Source organism: Trifolium pratense, linkage group LG3, assembly GCF_020283565.1.
Source record: "Trifolium pratense cultivar HEN17-A07 linkage group LG3, ARS_RC_1.1, whole genome shotgun sequence".
In the NCBI taxonomy this organism is placed as follows: Eukaryota; Viridiplantae; Streptophyta; class Magnoliopsida; order Fabales; family Fabaceae; genus Trifolium; species Trifolium pratense.
Genome location: NC_060061.1, coordinates 12,079,317 through 12,099,751, shown reverse-complemented (window position 1 = coordinate 12,099,751; position 20,435 = coordinate 12,079,317). Strand labels below are relative to the sequence as shown.

Here is a 20,435-nt window from a genome sequence, read left to right as displayed (position 1 = left end):
ACCAGGAGCAAAAAATGCGGCATCTACATTACATTTCAAGCAATCATTCCTTGGATTTTCCCACCTAATCAGAACGGAAGACGTCCTAGTAGAATCACCATTGTGTTGCAATTTGTGGACATCAAACCACTCCCTTCATGTATCAAACCCAACCCGACCAATGATACTTGACAATTTAACATTATATATCGTTCCATATTTTATCATTCCTATTATGCCAAATACTCCAAAACAATGTTGCCACTCTATTGTAATTCTTATATCTCGCCCTTCTTCTCACACACCAAACAATGGTTATCACATTTAATTCTACGCTCTATTATCCAACTTCTCGTTGGGAGACAACTCCCGCATAAAAATGCCAAAGAATATGACGCGTTTTACAAGGGGCATGCACTTTCCAAATTGTTATCCAATTCTCTGCAACATGATATTTACCACTACGAGTAATACAACGCATAGCGAGCCTATAACCAAATTTGACATAATAACAACCAATGAGGGGTGTTGCAATAATTCATTCCACCAAAACTTTATTTTTTAAAGACAGTTTAGTTGGGCTTGTCACCGGTGGTGCTATTTTTCCTGGTATGTTTGCTCCTAATGTGTCTCTAATCGGAAACTTATTCCTATGTTTCAATCTCTAAATTTGTTATTATGAAGACTTTTAGAGTTGGTATTCCTTCCATTAAAGTGGTTATTTGACAACCTTCCATTCAAGTTTGATTATGCATCATTTCAATAATTTAGGTTCAAAGTTGTTTTTCAATTATACCAATATTGGATGTGCTGGAAATTGATCTACCGATGTTGAAGAAGATGAAGCCAAAAGTGTTGGGAAAAACCGGCATAGAGAAAATAAAAGAACACAATCAACAACACAAGAATATAACGTGGAAACTCCAAATCGGAGAAAAAAACCACGGTCATTGTCAAAACCGACAACCAGAGAATAAACACTATGTGAAAATTGTTACAACACATAGACTACCCTCAACCTTCCCTTGGCCCCCAATACACCCACACTCTCCAAAGCAAATACCTAACTACATCTCTCAACCCTCTAATACAAGAGTACAAGAGAAAAACAAAAAATCAGATATAAGCTTAAAGTGCTACTGACTGGTGCAATTACAAACAAAGAACTTAGGTCCATTATATAGCTTTGATTTCCCCCTTGCTTCACAATTCTAAGCGATGTGGAACTTCTTCAATATAATTTCTTTGACCTTTTTTTTCTTCTTCATTAGCAATATGGAACTTACATTGCAATCAACCCCAACAATCTCCACCTTGATTGTAATGGTCTTCAATCTTCATTGTCTACACCGACAATCATTATCTTCTGCTTCCATTGTCTATACCGACAATCATAATTCTCATTGTCTATACCGACAAATTAAATTATCATACTCCACCATAAAGAGTACACTCCACTTGGAACTAAACCATCCCAAGATTTTTCTTCACTTGGAACCAAGCCATCCCAAGAATTTCATCTCGAAACCTCGCTGAAAATTTATGGTGCAACTTCCATGTTGGCTTTCTCCGGAAGTTCATCAGCCATCGAGATAACCGCGTACCTTGCATCAATGCCAACCAATGCCCGCACGCTATCATCACACACCTTGCATCCATGTCAACCGATGCCCATGTGTCACTTGAACAACTTCAAACATCTGTGAAACCACCTCGGGCCATTGTTAGGCTCTGATAAGTGCCAAAAAGTAGTAATTTTACATATATAATTTATGCACTTATTGACTTATTTTGCAAGATTTGTGTATATAAGTCCATAAGAACTTGTACATATATGTGTTGATCTAATTTTGGTTAGTTTATCTTTAATCCCAATCATTTTGACAGGTTTTTGTACTTAAAGTTGAATTTTTTATGGAACTGATATATGCTGGCTGGGCTAGAGAAAGCCAGAGAAAGCTAGAAATCTGGTGGAATTGGCAGAGAGTTTCTGGCTTAAGCCAGAGAAAGCTACAGATCCTGTTGAATTGGCAGAGAGTTTCTGGCTTAAGCCAGAGAAAGCTACAGACCCTGTTGTATTGGCAAAACATTTCTGGCTCCAGCCAGAGAAAGCCAGAAGAGCTGGGAGGTGACTCAGATGACACGTGTTAGCAAACCCAGCTATGAAGTAAGGTAGCTGGCTGAGCCAGCTATAGCTGGCTGGGCCAACTTAAAAATCCAGTTTCACTATAAATAGATATCAGATGCAGAAAAACAAAAAAATACCATTCCCACCACTCAAATTCATCAAGGAGAGACCTAGGAGGCAGATTCAAGGGGTTTTGGAGGTGGATACACAACAATAGTTGAGGAATCATCATTGTAATGTTTGTTCATCTCTTTTCTTCTTAATCTTTTGTAAAGTTCTTATGAATATGGGTAACTAATTTCTCTTGTTGTTGGGATTGAATGTAAATTACTCTATTAGTATGTGTTTTTCTTGATCATGGTGTTATATATATTCTAGTTACAAATCAATATTGATGTTATCCTTGTTGTTATTGTTTTCATCTTTGGATTTGAAATAGTATAGGAATATATGTTTTGAATCTTGCTCTAGGATAACATCTATTAAAAGCTAAGATCTAGGAATAGACTTAGATTTAATATTCACTTAAAGTATTGGAACTTAATGCTATTGGATCGATTAAGCACCCGAGGGATCGGGGTTTGATAGGTTTAATAGATTTCTCGACGTTATCTGGGGACGGAAACGTTCGATGAGTAAATACGTGATGATATTGATAAGTAGCTTGAATATGTGTAACTGATTAAGGAAATATGTATGAATGAGTAGTTGAAGTTTAATCCCAGCAATTTAATCTCTCTGTCAAATTAAACATCGTTACTACTTTCATGTTTTCGTAACTTTTCACAAACAAACATCTTGAAACCACTTTACTTAAAAGTATATTGATTGTTGAACGGCATTGATATCGCATCAGTCCCTGTGGAGACGATAAAAACATACTTACTTTTGTACTTCAACAAAATGGCGCCGTTGCCGGGGACTGGCGTTTAGATATTGGAGCATTGCAACAATTTGTATTCTTTTAAGTATTTGTACATATTTGTATATATTTGTATAGTTTTTGCTTGCACTAATCCTTCTTTGCTAGACAAAGAATTATTTTTCTTGTTAGTTCAATCCTTTTTCAGATTCACCATCACAAAAGAACCATGACTGATCATGGTTATAACAACTTCTATATTCCGGATGAGTACGAAGCGTATCAACAGTGTCCACCTGATAATTATGGGCAAACTCCAGAGGCTAGATTGGAAGAGACCATGATTAAATTTATGGAAATGCAGCAGCAACAAATGCAACAACTACAACAACAGATGCATGAGCAACAACAACAGCTGCAACAGATGCAAGACCACCACCGACAATATCTGAAAAATAGTCTTGCACGAGCCAAAAATTTGGAAAATCAACTTGGTCAGTTGGCACAACAAATGTCTAATCAGCAAAATATGGAAATCCAAACCAACACTCAAACTATTCCTGACGAGAAAGATAATATTCTAAATGAGGAATGTAAAGGGAGTGTGGAAGGTGTTGAAAAAAATGAGGAAGAAAAAATGTGTGATGGATGTGGTGTAGAGAAAACAATGAAAAAAATAGAGACACCACACGACGTAGAACTTCCTCAAGATTTTCCATGTACTGTGGAGGCCAATACTGTTGATAATGAAAAAATGATGATGGTAGCAGAAGAAAATGAAGGATTAGTTAACAAGGAAGAATCATGTGAACAAAAGAAGGAGATGAAGAACAAGGCGGAGATTGATCGAGTCATAGATGAAATTTGTGTCTTGTTCAACAAGAAGCAATTGGGGAGGATATGGACTCCGCATCATCTATATCTTAAATTCATGGAGTACCTCCCAAATCAAAGGAAAAAGACGGATGATGTGCTTTCCGTCTCATTTTGGCCACCCTAACCAAAAAGGCGTCAAGCTAGTGACGTAAAAGAAGCGCTTGTTGGGAGGCAACCCAATTTTGTAAGTAATTTATGTTTTTATTATGAATTTTGTGTGTTCAAAGAAAGGAATGATTTTGGACCAGCTATGCACAAGAAATTATGCAGGAAAATTTTGTTTTCTGCTACTCTGGCCTAGCCAGCAATTTGGTGGCCCAGCCACCACTATGAATCTCAAGTTTCTGGCTTATGTTGATTGGCCTGTTGCTGGTGTTGAGGGTGATGCAAGTGATGATGCTGAGCAGATGTGTAGATGAATGAAAAGCTCACCAAAACTGAGTGAAAATTTAAAAGCTTTCGGTCATTTACTTCTTTATTGTTTAATTAGTTTATTTTGAATGTTTTATGGTCATTTTAAACAAGCTCACTTGCTTTGAAGATTCGAAAGACAAGTTTGTGGTAAACCAATGAGCAAACATGATAATTTTGATTTATAGAGCTTTATGCCAACTTTTGATCAATGTTTGAAATATGCTTAGGAACTTAACATGTTCTTGAATTGTGTTGTTTGTCCTAAGATGATTCTCATCATTTTTGTTGAACATGATGGAAGCTTGTGTTATCCAATCTAGCCGGGTGAGAATGTGTGAACTTTCCATTGTTTACATAAATATTTGAGAGCCGGTAATTGTGTATGCTCGTTTGATTTTAACTTAATCTTGCTGTCACTGATGTGTTTGATGTTGTGGATATGATCAAGGCCTTGTTTCTTTTTGAGTGATAACTACTTGACCAAATTTAACCTACCTTGTGAGATAGTGATCTTTTGTGTCCCCTTTTGAGCCTTAAATTTTGAAAAATTGTTTGTTTTATAAACCCTGAAACCAAAAGAAAAGAAAAACAACTACTCAACCCTTGTCTTAGGATAAGAGAGCAATTGTATTTCATTAAGGGTTATGTCAAGATTCAAGTTGGGGAGAAGTAGGTTGAAAGAATAATAAATAAATTGGTTTGAAAAAGTAGTTGAATTGGTGATTGAAAATGAAAAGAAAAAAAATTGTTGAAAAAGAGTTGTATGACACAATTGAAATTCAAAAGAAATGAGAAAAGAAAACAAGTTTTATGAAGAAGTGTCAGAACAAAAGAATCACCATAAAAGAAAGAGGAGAAAGTGAAAGGGAGTGAATGAATCATGAGATGGAATTATGCAAGTTTTATGCTCTCTTATCCTTGAGGCTTTTTGAATCCATAGAAAAACAATGAATTTTTGTAGCCCAGCCCCGTTACAAGTTTTATGAAGTCCTTAGTGATCCACGATTGATAGCATGTTTTGTGATATTGCTTGGATGAATGTTTGAATTGAATTGTTACGTGCACATTGCTTGGATTGAGTGAAACACTTGCCCTTGAGTGATATAGTTGTGAGGAATTTGAGGTAACACATGAATCTTAATTGTTTGACAAGAATGTTGAGAATTTTGCTTAGGCATAACAATCACTTCATGATCATGCTTTGTTTCTTTGAATATTTTGAGGATTAGTCTTTAGTTGAGATTGTTTTACTCATGTTAAAAGAAGAAGCCTTTCAAACTTTGATTGATCACAAACCCACTCTTGAGATTGTAAATTTTGAGCTTGTTTATGTTTTGAATTTACCTTTTGTTTGAGGACAAACAAAGTCCTAAGTTGGGGAGAGTTGATAAGTGCCAAAAAGTAGTAATTTTACATATATAATTTATGCACTTATTGACTTATTTTGCAAGATTTGTGTATATAAGTCCATAAGAACTTGTACATATATGTGTTGATCTAATTTTGGTTAGTTTATCTTTAATCCCAATCATTTTGACAGGTTTTTGTACTTAAAGTTGAATTTTTTATGGAACTGATATATGCTGGCTGGGCTAGAGAAAGCCAGAGAAAGCTAGAAATCTGGTGGAATTGGCAGAGAGTTTCTGGCTTAAGCCAGAGAAAGCTACAGATCCTGTTGAATTGGCAGAGAGTTTCTGGCTTAAGCCAGAGAAAGCTACAGACCCTGTTGTATTGGCAAAACATTTCTGGCTCCAGCCAGAGAAAGCCAGAAGAGCTGGGAGGTGACTCAGATGACACGTGTTAGCAAACCCAGCTATGAAGTAAGGTAGCTGGCTGAGCCAGCTATAGCTGGCTGGGCCAACTTAAAAATCCAGTTTCACTATAAATAGATATCAGATGCAGAAAAACAAAAAAATACCATTCCCACCACTCAAATTCATCAAGGAGAGACCTAGGAGGCAGATTCAAGGGGTTTTGGAGGTGGATACACAACAATAGTTGAGGAATCATCATTGTAATGTTTGTTCATCTCTTTTCTTCTTAATCTTTTGTAAAGTTCTTATGAATATGGGTAACTAATTTCTCTTGTTGTTGGGATTGAATGTAAATTACTCTATTAGTATGTGTTTTTCTTGATCATGGTGTTATATATATTCTAGTTACAAATCAATATTGATGTTATCCTTGTTGTTATTGTTTTCATCTTTGGATTTGAAATAGTATAGGAATATATGTTTTGAATCTTGCTCTAGGATAACATCTATTAAAAGCTAAGATCTAGGAATAGACTTAGATTTAATATTCACTTAAAGTATTGGAACTTAATGCTATTGGATCGATTAAGCACCCGAGGGATCGGGGTTTGATAGGTTTAATAGATTTCTCGACGTTATCTGGGGACGGAAACGTTCGATGAGTAAATACGTGATGATATTGATAAGTAGCTTGAATATGTGTAACTGATTAAGGAAATATGTATGAATGAGTAGTTGAAGTTTAATCCCAGCAATTTAATCTCTCTGTCAAATTAAACATCGTTACTACTTTCATGTTTTCGTAACTTTTCACAAACAAACATCTTGAAACCACTTTACTTAAAAGTATATTGATTGTTGAACGGCATTGATATCGCATCAGTCCCTGTGGAGACGATAAAAACATACTTACTTTTGTACTTCAACAGGCTCCAACAATTCCAGTTTAGTTACATCACCTAGTAAACCTTGTTTCACTAGTCCAACTAAACTCATGTCACTAACAAGTACCCACCCGAAGATCCACAACTTAACCCAAACATGAGAATCACCACTAGTAACAGATGCATAACCAATAATAGTAGAACTATCTAACAAGTATCTACCTACTATCTATGCATCAAAGTTCAAGAAAATACCTCGCATTATTATGTTAAAAGAAACTCACCCATACCTTGAACCTTACAAGTTTTCCCGTCTTCAAGATGAACAACTCCACCTTCAACTAGCTCTAGAGATTCAAAAGTATTTCTTCTTCAAACACATGTGATAGGAGCTTCCAAAGTCCAAGACTCAACACTCCACTGATTCCCAACTTCCACTAGCACCTCCGCATCCTCATAATAAGTTGTTGTTTCAGACGTAAGCCGAGTATTCTTATCACCGCCTCTCCAGACTAATGTTGAGTATTATTATCACCGCCTCTCCAGGCTGACCTTGTGTAACCCTGATTGCATCAACACATCCTTGACTTGATTTTCTACAAGCCAAACATCAATTTTCTCTAGCCTAAACTTCACATCGGAACTCCCTCCTCCTGAATCAAACCAAGAGCTCTGATACCAGTTGTTGGGAAAAACCGGCATAGAGAAAATAAAAGAACACAATCAACAACACAAGAATATAACGTGGAAACTCCAAATCGGAGAAAAAAACCACGGTCATTGTCAAAACCGACAACCAGAGAATAAACACTATGTGAAAATTGTTACAACACATAGACTACCCTCAACCTTCCCTTGGCCCCCAATACACCCACACTCTCCAAAGCAAATACCTAACTACATCTCTCAACCCTCTAATACAAGAGTACAAGAGAAAAACAAAAAATCAGATATAAGCTTAAAGTGCTACTGACTGGTGCAATTACAAACAAAGAACTTAGGTCCATTATATAGCTTTGATTTCCCCCTTGCTTCACAATTCTAAGCGATGTGGAACTTCTTCAATATAATTTCTTTGACCTTTTTTTTCTTCTTCATTAGCAATATGGAACTTACATTGCAATCAACCCCAACAAAAAGATGCTGCTCCTGCAGCTGGCCCTAGTGCATGTGATCGTTGTGGTCGAGTCGTGTATGGTTAACCATATAATGAATGAATGAATGGTCTGTGAATTATATATTTTATTTTTGTTTGGAAAAGGATATCTCATGGACTCACAAATGTTGTTTTATAATTATACATGAACCAAAAGAAACTACTAAAATTTACCATATTATATTAATTTATGAAATTAAAAAATGTATCCAGGTCATTGAAATCACTTATTCCTAGTGTCAGTGTTGTATATTCCTGATCAGATCACACAAAATTCTACAATTCATTTATTTAGTGTGTTTGGTTTAGCTTCTATCCACCGCAGCCAGCCGTGCGTCGAGGCCCCTCCCACCACGGAAAACAAGAAGCTACCACTTGCTTCAGGAAAAAGTGTGTCCCAGGTCCCTCCCATCGCGGTTCCAAACATACGCTTAATTTCTTTCAGTTCACACTATGAGCAGTTATTCCAAGTTTTTTTGTATCAATATATAATTATTCTATCAGGGTTGGGTAGGACAAGAAACATTTAGTACATGCATATACAAACAAATTAATTAGCTAGCCAGTAATTTTGTTTTGAAGATATTGAATGCCACATTTAAAAAAGTTTATAATGTGTGGTTCTTGATTAAATGGAGCATTGTTATGCAAAGTTAATGTCCTTAAATTATTGGCCTTTTATCCTTGTCCTTTGTTTTAAGTCTTTCTACTGAATCTGTTGTTTGTATCATTATATTCACAAAGTTTGGTGTTGGTGGATCCATTTCCATAGACAGTTCCAATCTGTACTTTTATAAAACTGTTTCTTTGCACTCAAACTGAACATCAATGGATTTTTTTAATTAACATTAGTGAGTGGGGACCGATTATGCATGCATGTTTACTATTGGTTCTAGGTTGTTTGTCTATATAGGCAGCAGGAGCATATTTTATCCCCACACAAGTACTTTTCAGCTCAAACTTAGATTCACCTTTGCACCACAATTTGATGTCACGGAATTGTTAACATTTTTCTATGTTAAAAACATTCCACCCTACTAATAATTCAATGAGAATTCTATGGAACATTCTTAATTTAATTTAAAGTTTCAAAATAATCATTTAACTAAAATTCTTTTCCAAGGTCAGAAAGACCTTAAAACTCAAAAAACACTGTTAAAGATATTTACACTTACCTTCTTCTAAAGACCCTAACTGACTCAAACTCGAGATCTCTCGTATAATCATATTCAAGACCTGTCTATTTATTACTAGACTAAATCAATATGTTATACTTAACCAAAATCTTACTCCTATCAACAATGTCAATTTCTTACACATATGATCAGTGACCAAAAAGAAATGATAATCTGCAGTCTATGATATTTTCTGGTTCATTTACAGTATAAAAAGTGATTGATCCAACCACATGCTCTGAGAGTTATTTAAAAGTTCGAGAAGAGGTTGAGTTTGGCGGCCTCCCACTTCTGAATCCGTAATTCGAATTTCTCTATACGCGAATTTCATTACTATAGACAAACAAGATGCAATTAAAACCTCGAAAGTAAATCATTACTCCACTCTTCCCAATTACATCGCGTAAAGATTATAAATTCAAGATTTTATATTGAAAATAAACCTCAACAAGAAACCAAAAAAGTTAAGGCGTTGATTCTGCTTAGAAATTATAGAAGATTTAGCTTCTTTTTTTTCCCAGCAATGATGTAAAAATAATGGCAGAAAGTAAATTAGATGTCAAAGTAGCTTTTACATTTCTCCAAAACACAATGATCTTTGCACACATACATGAATATAATTTCATTATATCTAAAAATACTGAATCAAATTGAATGACTTAAAAATGATCCCACAAGAAGAAAAATACAACACTTGATGCCAACAGCTAGCAATATCAACTGTTTTGGTTAATGCAAAGCTTTAATTGGTACACATCTTGCAGCTAGTACTCCATTTTGTTGAAGTCCCTACCCTACATCAAAGGACACCAAAGAACAAAAGAGAATTCAAATTAATAACATATGGTATTAAGTATTAACAACTCAAATACTTATATAAAAGTAAAACAGTTACACATTAAGCAGGCTCAGTAATAATACTTTTGGCATTAACCCTATGGTTCTAAGAGAAGGGTCCAGAGTTCGGCCACGAGGTAAGTAAGTTCAGTAATAATATGATCACTATAAATTTGCTGGCCAGTTTATAGTGACTAACCATACAAGATTTCAGTACTGTAACTTTAATATCTTATCATTTAGTTCCTTGAAATAAGAAACTATATATGCAAATGGACACTCCAACAAAGTCATTCTCCATATTTTCTGTTCCATGGAACCCTACTAAACTAGCACCATGTTGCTCAATATTTATATCCTACAGTTCACTACAAAATAGTCTAGAGAAGTGACTAGCCTTTTTCTATCTCTAGATTTTGAAGAATTCCCCAATGATTTTGCAAATCTTTCTTGAATGAAGCAGGTGGTTTACACCAAGGTTTTAAATTGCGGACCGCATCACCTGATGCGGCCGCAATATTGCGGATGCGGTAGGCACTGCAACCGCATCGGACCGCAATTGCGGTGTGAACTCAAATCACACGTGATGCCGCAACGCAACCGCAACGCAACAGCATTTCACCGCAACACAACGGAGTTTTGACTGCAACGGCCGCAACGGTTCAATCCAATATTCCTTTTCGTAAAAATTCAGAGAATCTCACCTTTATTTTTTCCATTATGTCCTTTCATTTTAGAGTTTCTGTCTTCTTATGTCTGGATGACTTAAAAATGAATTAAAATTTATATAGAATTATAAGTAAAAGATATATAAGGAATTACAATAATTATAGTATTTTTTCTGTGTTTGTGCGGATAAAAAATTATTTCACGCCGCAACGGCCGCAATTGCATCGCAGTGTCCGCATTAGCCGCAATCGCAATACCTGCAACCGCAACCGCATCCACGACCGCAACCGCAATTTAAAACCTTGGTTTACACAACAAAAATGATACATTGAGATTTTAAAATTTTACCACTATCACAACAAACTTATGATACCATACATATATTATACTCCATCTGTCCCAAAATATAAGCGAAAATTAGTAAAAAAAAGTTATGTATTTAGTCCAAATTTTTAACCAAATATATCAATTTTCTTTGACCAATTTTCCCTTATATTTTGGGATGGAGGAAGTATATATCTAGGGTGTGACAGAGTCTCCGGGGGTGTGTAAGATCAAATAGAATCGAGATTAGTCGGTTCAAATTTCAATATAGATTTTGATATATTTTTTAAAAATTAACAAAATACAAAATTTGAAATTCGGACGGTTTGATCTCGATTTAACGATAACAGCTGTCTTGACAGGACAACAAAATACAAAATTATCATCACCAAATTTAACATCTCTAATATCTAGGGATGAAATTAGAAATTTTTTGTTTTACTTCCACCTCTAAATTTCTGCTATTATTTCAACTTTTTTAGTAATCATTTACACATATAGGAGTTGCTAGGTTAAAGTTGGAGCACACAATTGTGCTCTCAATAAGGGTCATAAAGATCCAACTAGGTACAGATGTTAAGATAAACTTGAATACTTGATCTTAAATTGAGAAAACCATCAAATTAAGATAACTAAATCAAAGAGAAAAGGTATTAGAGTTGAGTTGCTAATCACTTATTTTGGAACCAAGGATGAACCTTTGACTATGCATATATGTCTAGAAGCAATGAAATTCTAATAAACCTATTCCATGCATGTATATAAGAATACTTATAAGAGTCCTGTAAAACAAAATACTACCTATAAGGGTGCCCATTGCACTATAAGTTTGTCCTACATAAATGCTGCATCACTGGGAGTAGAGGATACTTTGGTCAAAATTCATAAGTCAATAAATATTACTCCCTCTATCTCTCAATATAATCGCTCTTTAGAAAGAAAAAAAAAAGTGATTTCTAAATTATTAGATATATTTATTACAGTAAATTTTTTAAATACTCATTTTCTAAAAAGAACTATTAATATTGTATATAACTGTTTCATAAAAAAAATAGTATATTACTGTAGGCTATGCTAGTAAACTACACATAGTATTTCAGCTCGTGCAATGCACAGGTAACTACAAGTATTGCAAAGGCAATAGAAAAGGATATTACTGTACTACTATTATTAAAGAGTTTAATCTTAAATAAAAAAAAAAAAAAAGAGTTTAATATTTTTGAAAGAAAATAAACTTAGAGCTTTTTTGACCTAACTCATTTAGCTCATAAAAATTGGATTGGACTAGCATATTGGAATTTGTGCCGACCTGAAATAGATTGCTTGCAGTAATTTTTCACACAGTTTCTACCGTTGGTCTTGTTTAAGATACCATTGTGATTTTTTTTTTGTACATCCCATTGTGATTTTTAAGTTCTAATTATGAAATATATAGATCAATTTTCAAAAGAAATATTAATTGTTAAAATTCCATTCTTACCCTGATTTATGTTAAATAGAAACAATTATTTTTCTATGCAAGTAAATGTATGGTTATTTATTGAAAAAAATTAATAAAAAGTTTCTTTTAAATGCTTTGCTTTGGTCTTGGGTGATTTAATCTTGGGGTCTTCGTTAGTTTAGTATTTTTTTAATTAAATTAAAAAAATTATTATTAATAAACAGTGACATTAATTATTACTAATATCTTTTAAATTTAAACTCTGACCCTTGTTCATGAAAACACAATAGTCCCAAGATTGTCATTTATTTATTATTATAGCTTTATGTCATTTATAAACTACCATGATTCAAAGTCCCAATGCTGGCTTCTCAAGAGAACCAAGTTACAAACCTAAGTGCCCCCAATTAAAGGGAGTTAAAACTTAAAACAAGAAGTTTTTATTTTAATTTTTTCATAAAGAATATGATCTCAAAATGGTTATATATTATTCTTATTATTTATATTTATTTTTTAGGCAAAATTGGTGTATACTGTATGTAACTTAGCATATAAACCCAACATTTTAAGACATTTTCCACTAGGTAGCTCATAAATTGAAACTTTTAACAACAAAAAATGATACAATCATAAAGTATAGTAGTAAATATACTTTCGCTTTCAATTATTAAATGGGCTATAGGTAGCTAGTTTGAGAGCCTGTTTCTCCCATATGTGAGTGTCAGTAGTGAAATGTTTACTACCTACGTGCATGAACCTTCCAAGCATAGTGAATTTTTTTATGAAAAAGCCATCTCAACCTCCATCATGGGACTCCTACCTATACCCTATTAATTACTATTCACACACTATTTTTCCCTAGCTTGCAGTACCTGACAATTAATAAGAGAATCAGGGTCATGTCATGTGCACACACACACACAGACCTTATACTACTTACTGCTAAGATGGAAAATAAAGGGCATTTAGTGATTCAATTTGGCCATTAATTAACATTACATTACCCTAACCAAGTGAGTGACTAACACATGGTGTATGTGTTATGGCACATGAAATACTATACCCTGACTGACATGCTATTTAGGAGGGAACCAATAAGAGCACAAATAAGGAGACAACCAGCCAATACAACCCTATTCACGCCAATTCATGCAGGATCATGAATCAAATCAAACAAAAAGACACCACTCACTAAATACATAATTTTATGCTTGACTTGTCTTTATTTACTCTGCAATATCATTTATGATTCACAAATTTTATGTTCAAAACTTTTTAGTTGTCCAATACTGTATTCTGCAAGTGCATTACACAGTTCCAGTTCTCAGACGTTCGATTTAAATCGACGGCTGAGATCATTTTATTATATAATTTGATTATGTAATTTAAATTGTTCGATCTTAAATTAATAAATGATATTTATTACTGTGTGAAACTACTTGAAAACATAAAATAATATATTCACTAAATTACATCTATAATGCATATAGTAATAAAAAAAAATTATTCTCGTAAGTAATACTAATTTTGAGACAAAGGGAGTATATGTGTATACGATTTTATTGTAATTATTTCTTTATATCTTTTTAAGTCACATTTTTTTTTACAAAATCTTTTTAAGTCACATTAATAATTATAAATAATATATTTTTATACGGTATTAGGTAAGGTTGTCAATTTTTGAATGTTCAAATAATATTACTCTTTTTGCAGAAAAAAATAAAATAATATTACTCTTTATGATTTTATTTTACCTAGAAACAAAAACTAAACACCTCTCTCACTCATAGTCATGGTATTTGCACACAACCAGTAAATCCAAAAACATTCAAATCAAGATACACAAAATATAGTATTTAATAATGACACTTCATGGTTTACCAAAGCCAAGGCATCAGGCATGTATACCATTGAGGAAGAAATCAAACAATCAAACAAACAAACAAAAAAAATGCAATGTAGCTAGTAAATGTGGTCAAACAATAACATCAACAGAGAGAATCCAACACAAAAACATTGTACTAGTAATATTTCAATAAATTAAATATCAAATATAGAAAAAATTAAAAGGGTAATATAATAAAGAAGAAAAGATTTTTTTTTTTATGACATACCTGCAAGAAGAAAATGGAGGAAAAGTGAAAGTCCTCAGTTTTTGGATTTCCCTTTCTGATCTGAATAGAGCTGCAAGCTGCTACCATCAAATACAGATGAAAACTGATGGTGTTGAATCTGGTGGTGATGATTGTGATTATGATTACTCTCCATTGCAGTAGGAGCAGGTGAAGCTGAAGCAGGAGAAGCAGAAGCAGCTCCTCCTCCTCCTCCCATGAAAAATGGTAGATTGTTGGATCCATCTAAAGATGAAACTGAAAACCTTTGAAGATGAGACAAAAGAGACGGTGAATTGGACTGAAGGGTCCCCCTATTGTAACCAGCAAGGCCCGAAGATATCGTGAAGTTTAGATTATAATCATTGTCCCCCCCGCTTGGTTGAGTAGAAGAAGAAGTAACCACATTTTGCATCATATGATCAGGTAAAAATGCAAATTGATGCTGCAAATGATTCTGATGCTGATTCTGATTCTGATCTGCTGAATGGTTTTCACCACTATTGAATGGCGACGACATTGTCATTGATTGATGATCATGAAGTGAATGTCCTAATTGATGATGATGATGATGTGTTCTCGATGATGAAGATCCTAGAAACATTGGACTAAAGTAATGATCCATTGGTGCTGAAGAACTCCATTGCTGCTGCTGTTGCTGCTGTTGTTGCTGCTGCTGTCTTGCTTTGTTGAAGAAACTAGGTTCATCAACTGACCCTCTTGGACTATTTGTAGTAGGAACTGCATTGTTGATTCCACCAGTAAGAAGTTCAGTGAATGAAGCTGTTTGAGAAATTGAAGAGTGCACATTATGATGTTGATGTTGATGATGCTGATGAGGGTTAACATTGTCATGATGATTCTCTTTTTCTTTGTCTTTAGCTGTTCTTTCCCTAGCTCTTTCTCTAGCCTTGACACGGCTCACACGAACATCAGATCTTGAAAGTGATAAACCAGAACCTTTACTTGTTTCAGAAGTGCTACTACAACCAGATTTAGACAAAGAAAGATTCTGACCATGATAATTATTTTCACCATTCTCAACAACCATTTCAGCATCATGAACTGAATCAACACCTTGTTCACTTAGTTGATTATTATTATTATTAATATCAGTGAATAATGAGTTGTTAAGTGAAGGTAATTCAGAAATAGCATCAGAAGCAGATTTAATCAACCATTCAACAGCTTTACTTGGTTGATCATAACCAAGTCTATCTTGAAGATCATAGAATTGAATAGCTGTTGTAACAGAAAGCCTAACTCTTCTATCTCTTAAACCCTTTGAAGTCATAACCTTACTATGCCTATCTTTTCCACCAGAAGCTCTTGAAACCCTTATGATTCTTGAAGAATGATGCCAACTATTGAACCTGTTAACATCTCCTCTTCTTCCATTATTATCATCTTCATTACCAACTCTAGGGAATTTATGTTGTGCTTGAATCTCATCCTCCTCCATATCACAATCATGCCTTAGCAAAAACAAACCAACTTGGCCTAATTTTTTTTTCTCTTTATTATTTATCTCTGATTTTTCTGCAAAGGTAAAGAGAGAGAGTGTGTCTTTGTGTGGGGTTAGCTTAGCTATATGTCCTTTGCATTGATGATGAAAATTCAGAAACTGTTTTGGCTATGTAGTGATAAAAAGACCTTATTTTACTCTCTGATATATCACAGTCCAAGTCAGGAGGGCCTTGTTTAGCTTTTTGCAGTTTTGCAGCAGAAAACTCTTTCAAAAGCTAACCTCTTCCTGCAATTCTCAAAACCATTAAAACCAAAACCAACCTAAAAACTTCTTTTAAGTAATATCATTATCAATCATAATTAAATTGCATTAATTAACAACAAAAACCAAAATTAAAATACACTATATAGTACACTACACACAACATAACAGATAAGATCTAACTTTGTTTAGCTTATTAGCTTACAGCATAGTAGCTTATATCATATCATAGCATAAAAAATCTCAATGTTTAGCAACATAGCTTATAGAGCCTCAAAAAACCTATAAACTTTGAGCCCTACATATTTGTACTACCATGATGGATCTGAACCGTTCAGCTTATTTTTAAGCTAAAAAAGCAGTAAAATTTGCAGATGAGTAACCGATCTGAGGCAAAACCCTTTATAGCTTACTCCCTCCGTTCCAAAATATAAGGGAAAATTGGTCAACCAAAGTTGATGTATCTAGTCCAAATTTTTAACCAAATACATCAATTTTCTTTGACCAATTTTCCCTTATATTTTGGGACAGAGTAGTATGCTAGTAAGTAGTATTTATAGCTTAGCATACATTATTTCATTAGATTAGAAAGCAGAAACTATACCCCTACATATACTACTACAAGGTTTTGAAATTAACAATTTTTTTAAATGAAATGAAACACTAAAATAAAATGATTAAAAAAATGGTTTTGAAGGGTACTAATAGGTCATTACTTAGAACAATGTTTGTTTGGTCGGAGTTTGTTTGTGACAGGTGTTAAGCTCTTAAACAAAAGACAGAAAAGAAAGAAAAAAAAACCCAGTTGTTGATTAATCAACAAACAACTGAAGTGTCCCTCAAACAGCTCACAGATCTGTGCACTTGTGGTTCCATTATTGAAACAAAAAAACAATACAAAATCATAAAATGGGGTTTCATTTCATTTATTAATTAATTGGAAAAGACAATACTTTTTCAGATCAATAACACCCCATTATGCAGACAAAAAAACCCATCAATATAAAATTTTAAATTTATAACAAAAATCAAAGAAAAAGATCAAAGTGGCTTCATGTGATAGGAGAAGGAATTAAAGACAAAAATTTGAGATAAGACCTTCTTTGCTGCCTGATTTTCAGGAATTGCTCAATTTCTGAAATTGTCTCTCCTTTGTTTGTAAAGGGTGTATCTTGAAATGCAAAATAAAATAAAAATTATGTTTTTTTTTTGTTCTCTCTCTATTTTTTGAAGAACTTCAAGATAATAATAAAACTTTAAATAAGCATGTTAACAATTTTTTTTTTTAGCAGAAGTTGAGGTTTGATTAACACTTACAGTTGTTTTTTGTTTTGTTTTTGTTTGTGTGAACATGTTGTAAACTATGGTGAGAGAGAAAGAGAGTGAGGTGCACAACACAAGAGAAGAATGTTCTAGGGTTGGTAGTTTAGTGGTTGAGAAATACAAAGAAAGTGATGAAGAAAAAAAGATGGTATATGAGAATTGTGTGATTTGTGATAGGTAGAGAAAGGGTGGTGAAGAGATGAATGAAGTTGGTTTTGTTTCAACTCGCCATTGGAACAATGAACGAGCTTATCGGAAAAAGCCAGACACGGTGCTGTTCCAAACTGTATCTATGTATGTATCTTCTTTCATCTCCTTCACAATTGTCCCTCCTTTTCTCTTATATTTACTTCAATACCTTATCTATTCAATCATCAATCTCCCTCTTTTTATAAGAGACATATAGATCGATTGAAGTTGATGTATTTATTCGATAACTTTTGCTGAGTCATGTGTCTCTTATAAAAATAATCGAAGATTGTATTACATGACAAATATTATTTTAGATACCGTAATTATGATTTTTGATCCAACTAGATACTTCAAAGTATTCTAATGACTTACTTTCGCTGGTTTCATATATACAACAATAATGCATTAAATAGATTATATAAATTATTCAATGAATTTAAAAATGAATTTGTATTTATATATGAGATTAGAAGTATAGTAAACTTTTTTGCTACTATGAGAGACTAATTTTTTCGTCGGGAGCAGAAGACCTTTTTAGAATTATCTATCAAATGAACAATTTTGGGATTTAAGTCTAGGTTCTTTTCATCGGGAAGTGAAGAGTTATCATCGGAAAGTGAAGAGTTGTGTTGTCGACTCTCCTAAAATCACGTCGATTGCATTTTAAGATACGCAAACTAAAGAGCCAATTAAACACAACCAAAGAGCCTATATGTATATATGTCCAAACTTCTAACAAGATCTCAAATGCGAGAAGAAACCTTTCACAAAGTGACCATAAAATTTGTGAACAAATCCACTCTAGCAAAACTATGTGATAAGGTTAGCCACCCAATTTAACTTTGGAAACAACTAGAGTGATTCATTATCATAAATGATAACTTGACACTGTAGGGGATACGCGACACCATCATATGATGATCAAATTCAAGATCTTTAGTATACTATTCAAACCTAGTGACTTAGAACCCGTTTCTCTAAGAAGCAAAAGTTTAACACCAAAAAAATTACTTCAATTCATTTTAATCAATAATCATTTACTATGACTATAAATATGTCGAGAATTAATACTCTACCAGCTTGCCACATATATGTACATTTATATATTCTACCCATTTGAGGTGTTAACATTTAAGTTATCATAAATTTTTCATGTTACATGTTATGGTCCCCTCTTATAAATTTGGTCCATTGTTCAAAACAAGGTTTGTATTTGCGGCTTTCCGCATATAAAGGTTTCGTTACAAAAATTACACCCAACCATTAGCCACATTTCACAATTTGAGTGAATGTTAATTTGAATTGAGAATGAGATTAACAAAATAATAGTGACATGGTAATTTTGTTGAAACGTAAATTTTTTGTTAAAATTACAATGATTTTATATTGTAATTCTATTGAACTAGTCACCGATCTAAACATACATTGAATATCTTGTTTATACAAACACATTATCGTGAATGTATATTTAGAGACGGAGGAATGAATTACATTATGAAACAACTAGATCCCATGGGTCTAATGATATATCCCCACATCACAATAGTTTTTTGGTGGTACTATACTACTTGCACTTGAAGAAGCTTCATTTTTATTTTTATTTAGTTGATGATCAACTTGAAGAAGCATCGTGACACACTTTCAAATATATGCTTTAATTAGATTAGGGGTGCTCAAATCCAAACCAATCCAAATAAAAAACCGAAAATCGATCCAAAAAAACCGAAAACCGCAAAAAGTCGAAGTTTTTTGGATGTGTTTGGACGTTCTTTTATGAAAACCGCTGGATCGGATCGAATTTCGGATTGATTTCTTAAAACCGATCCAAACCGAACCAAACCGCATACATATATTTTAATATTTATTTATCTTTTTATTAGTATAAATATATATATTGCATTAACTTTTTTTTATTTTAAATTTTGTTAATACTATATGTTAGTTTAATTTAAACTATTTTAAATTTTGATAATACTATATTTTAATTTAATTTAATCTATTTTTTTTTATTTTTTATATGTTTCGAATATAATCGGTAATTGTCATTCCAAAATATTAATTTTCAATATATTATATGTTATATTTTACATCAAACTTAATATTTATATTGTCAAAAATGTCAAACTATTATTTTGTAGTGTTTTTTATAATATTTATATTTATTAAAAAAAATTACAATTTATAATTTGGATATCCAAAAACCGATCCAAATTAAACCGCATAATATTGGATCGGATTGGATCGGATTTTTTTTATTTGTCATCCAAAACCGAACCAAACCGCAAATGAATTTATTTTTGGATCGGATGAGTTTTTGCCTCAAAACCGATTCAAACCGAACCACGAGCACCCCTAAATTAGATTATGTTTATTTAGATATAAAGTATCTTCAATTCTTCCAATAAATCAAGTTGAAGATGCTTTAATTCTTCTAGCAAGGTCGATACTCGACGCATGGATTTGTAAAAGGACTAGCTGCATTAATTAAAAGACCTAGTTCCTTACAATAAATTAAAGATAATGGGACCCGCTAAATGACATAAGTCCAAAAATTAACACCAATTTAAAGTAGGGTCTTGGC

General features: G+C 33.3%; 1 protein-coding gene across 2 annotated transcripts; it reads right to left on the bottom strand.

Moving 5' to 3' along the window:
- Window positions 1-9,780: 9,780 nt before the first annotated feature.
- Window positions 9,781-18,161, bottom strand: LOC123914332 (transcription factor TCP2-like). 2 transcript variants are annotated; one of them, XM_045965443.1, is made up of 4 exons: window positions 17,657-18,018; window positions 17,438-17,510; window positions 14,614-16,363; window positions 9,781-10,022 (listed from the first exon to the last, which is right to left on the bottom strand). In XM_045965443.1, exon 3 carries the CDS (start codon window positions 16,070-16,072, stop codon window positions 14,648-14,650), a length of 1,425 nt encoding a protein of 474 aa, XP_045821399.1. In that variant the 5' UTR covers window positions 16,073-16,363; window positions 17,438-17,510; window positions 17,657-18,018; the 3' UTR covers window positions 9,781-10,022; window positions 14,614-14,647. The 2 variants fall into 2 exon arrangements, with proteins under 2 accessions (XP_045821399.1, XP_045821400.1); XM_045965444.1 differs by lacking the exon at window positions 17,438-17,510 and having other exon boundaries at window positions 17,657-18,161.
- Window positions 18,162-20,435: the final 2,274 nt, after the last annotated feature.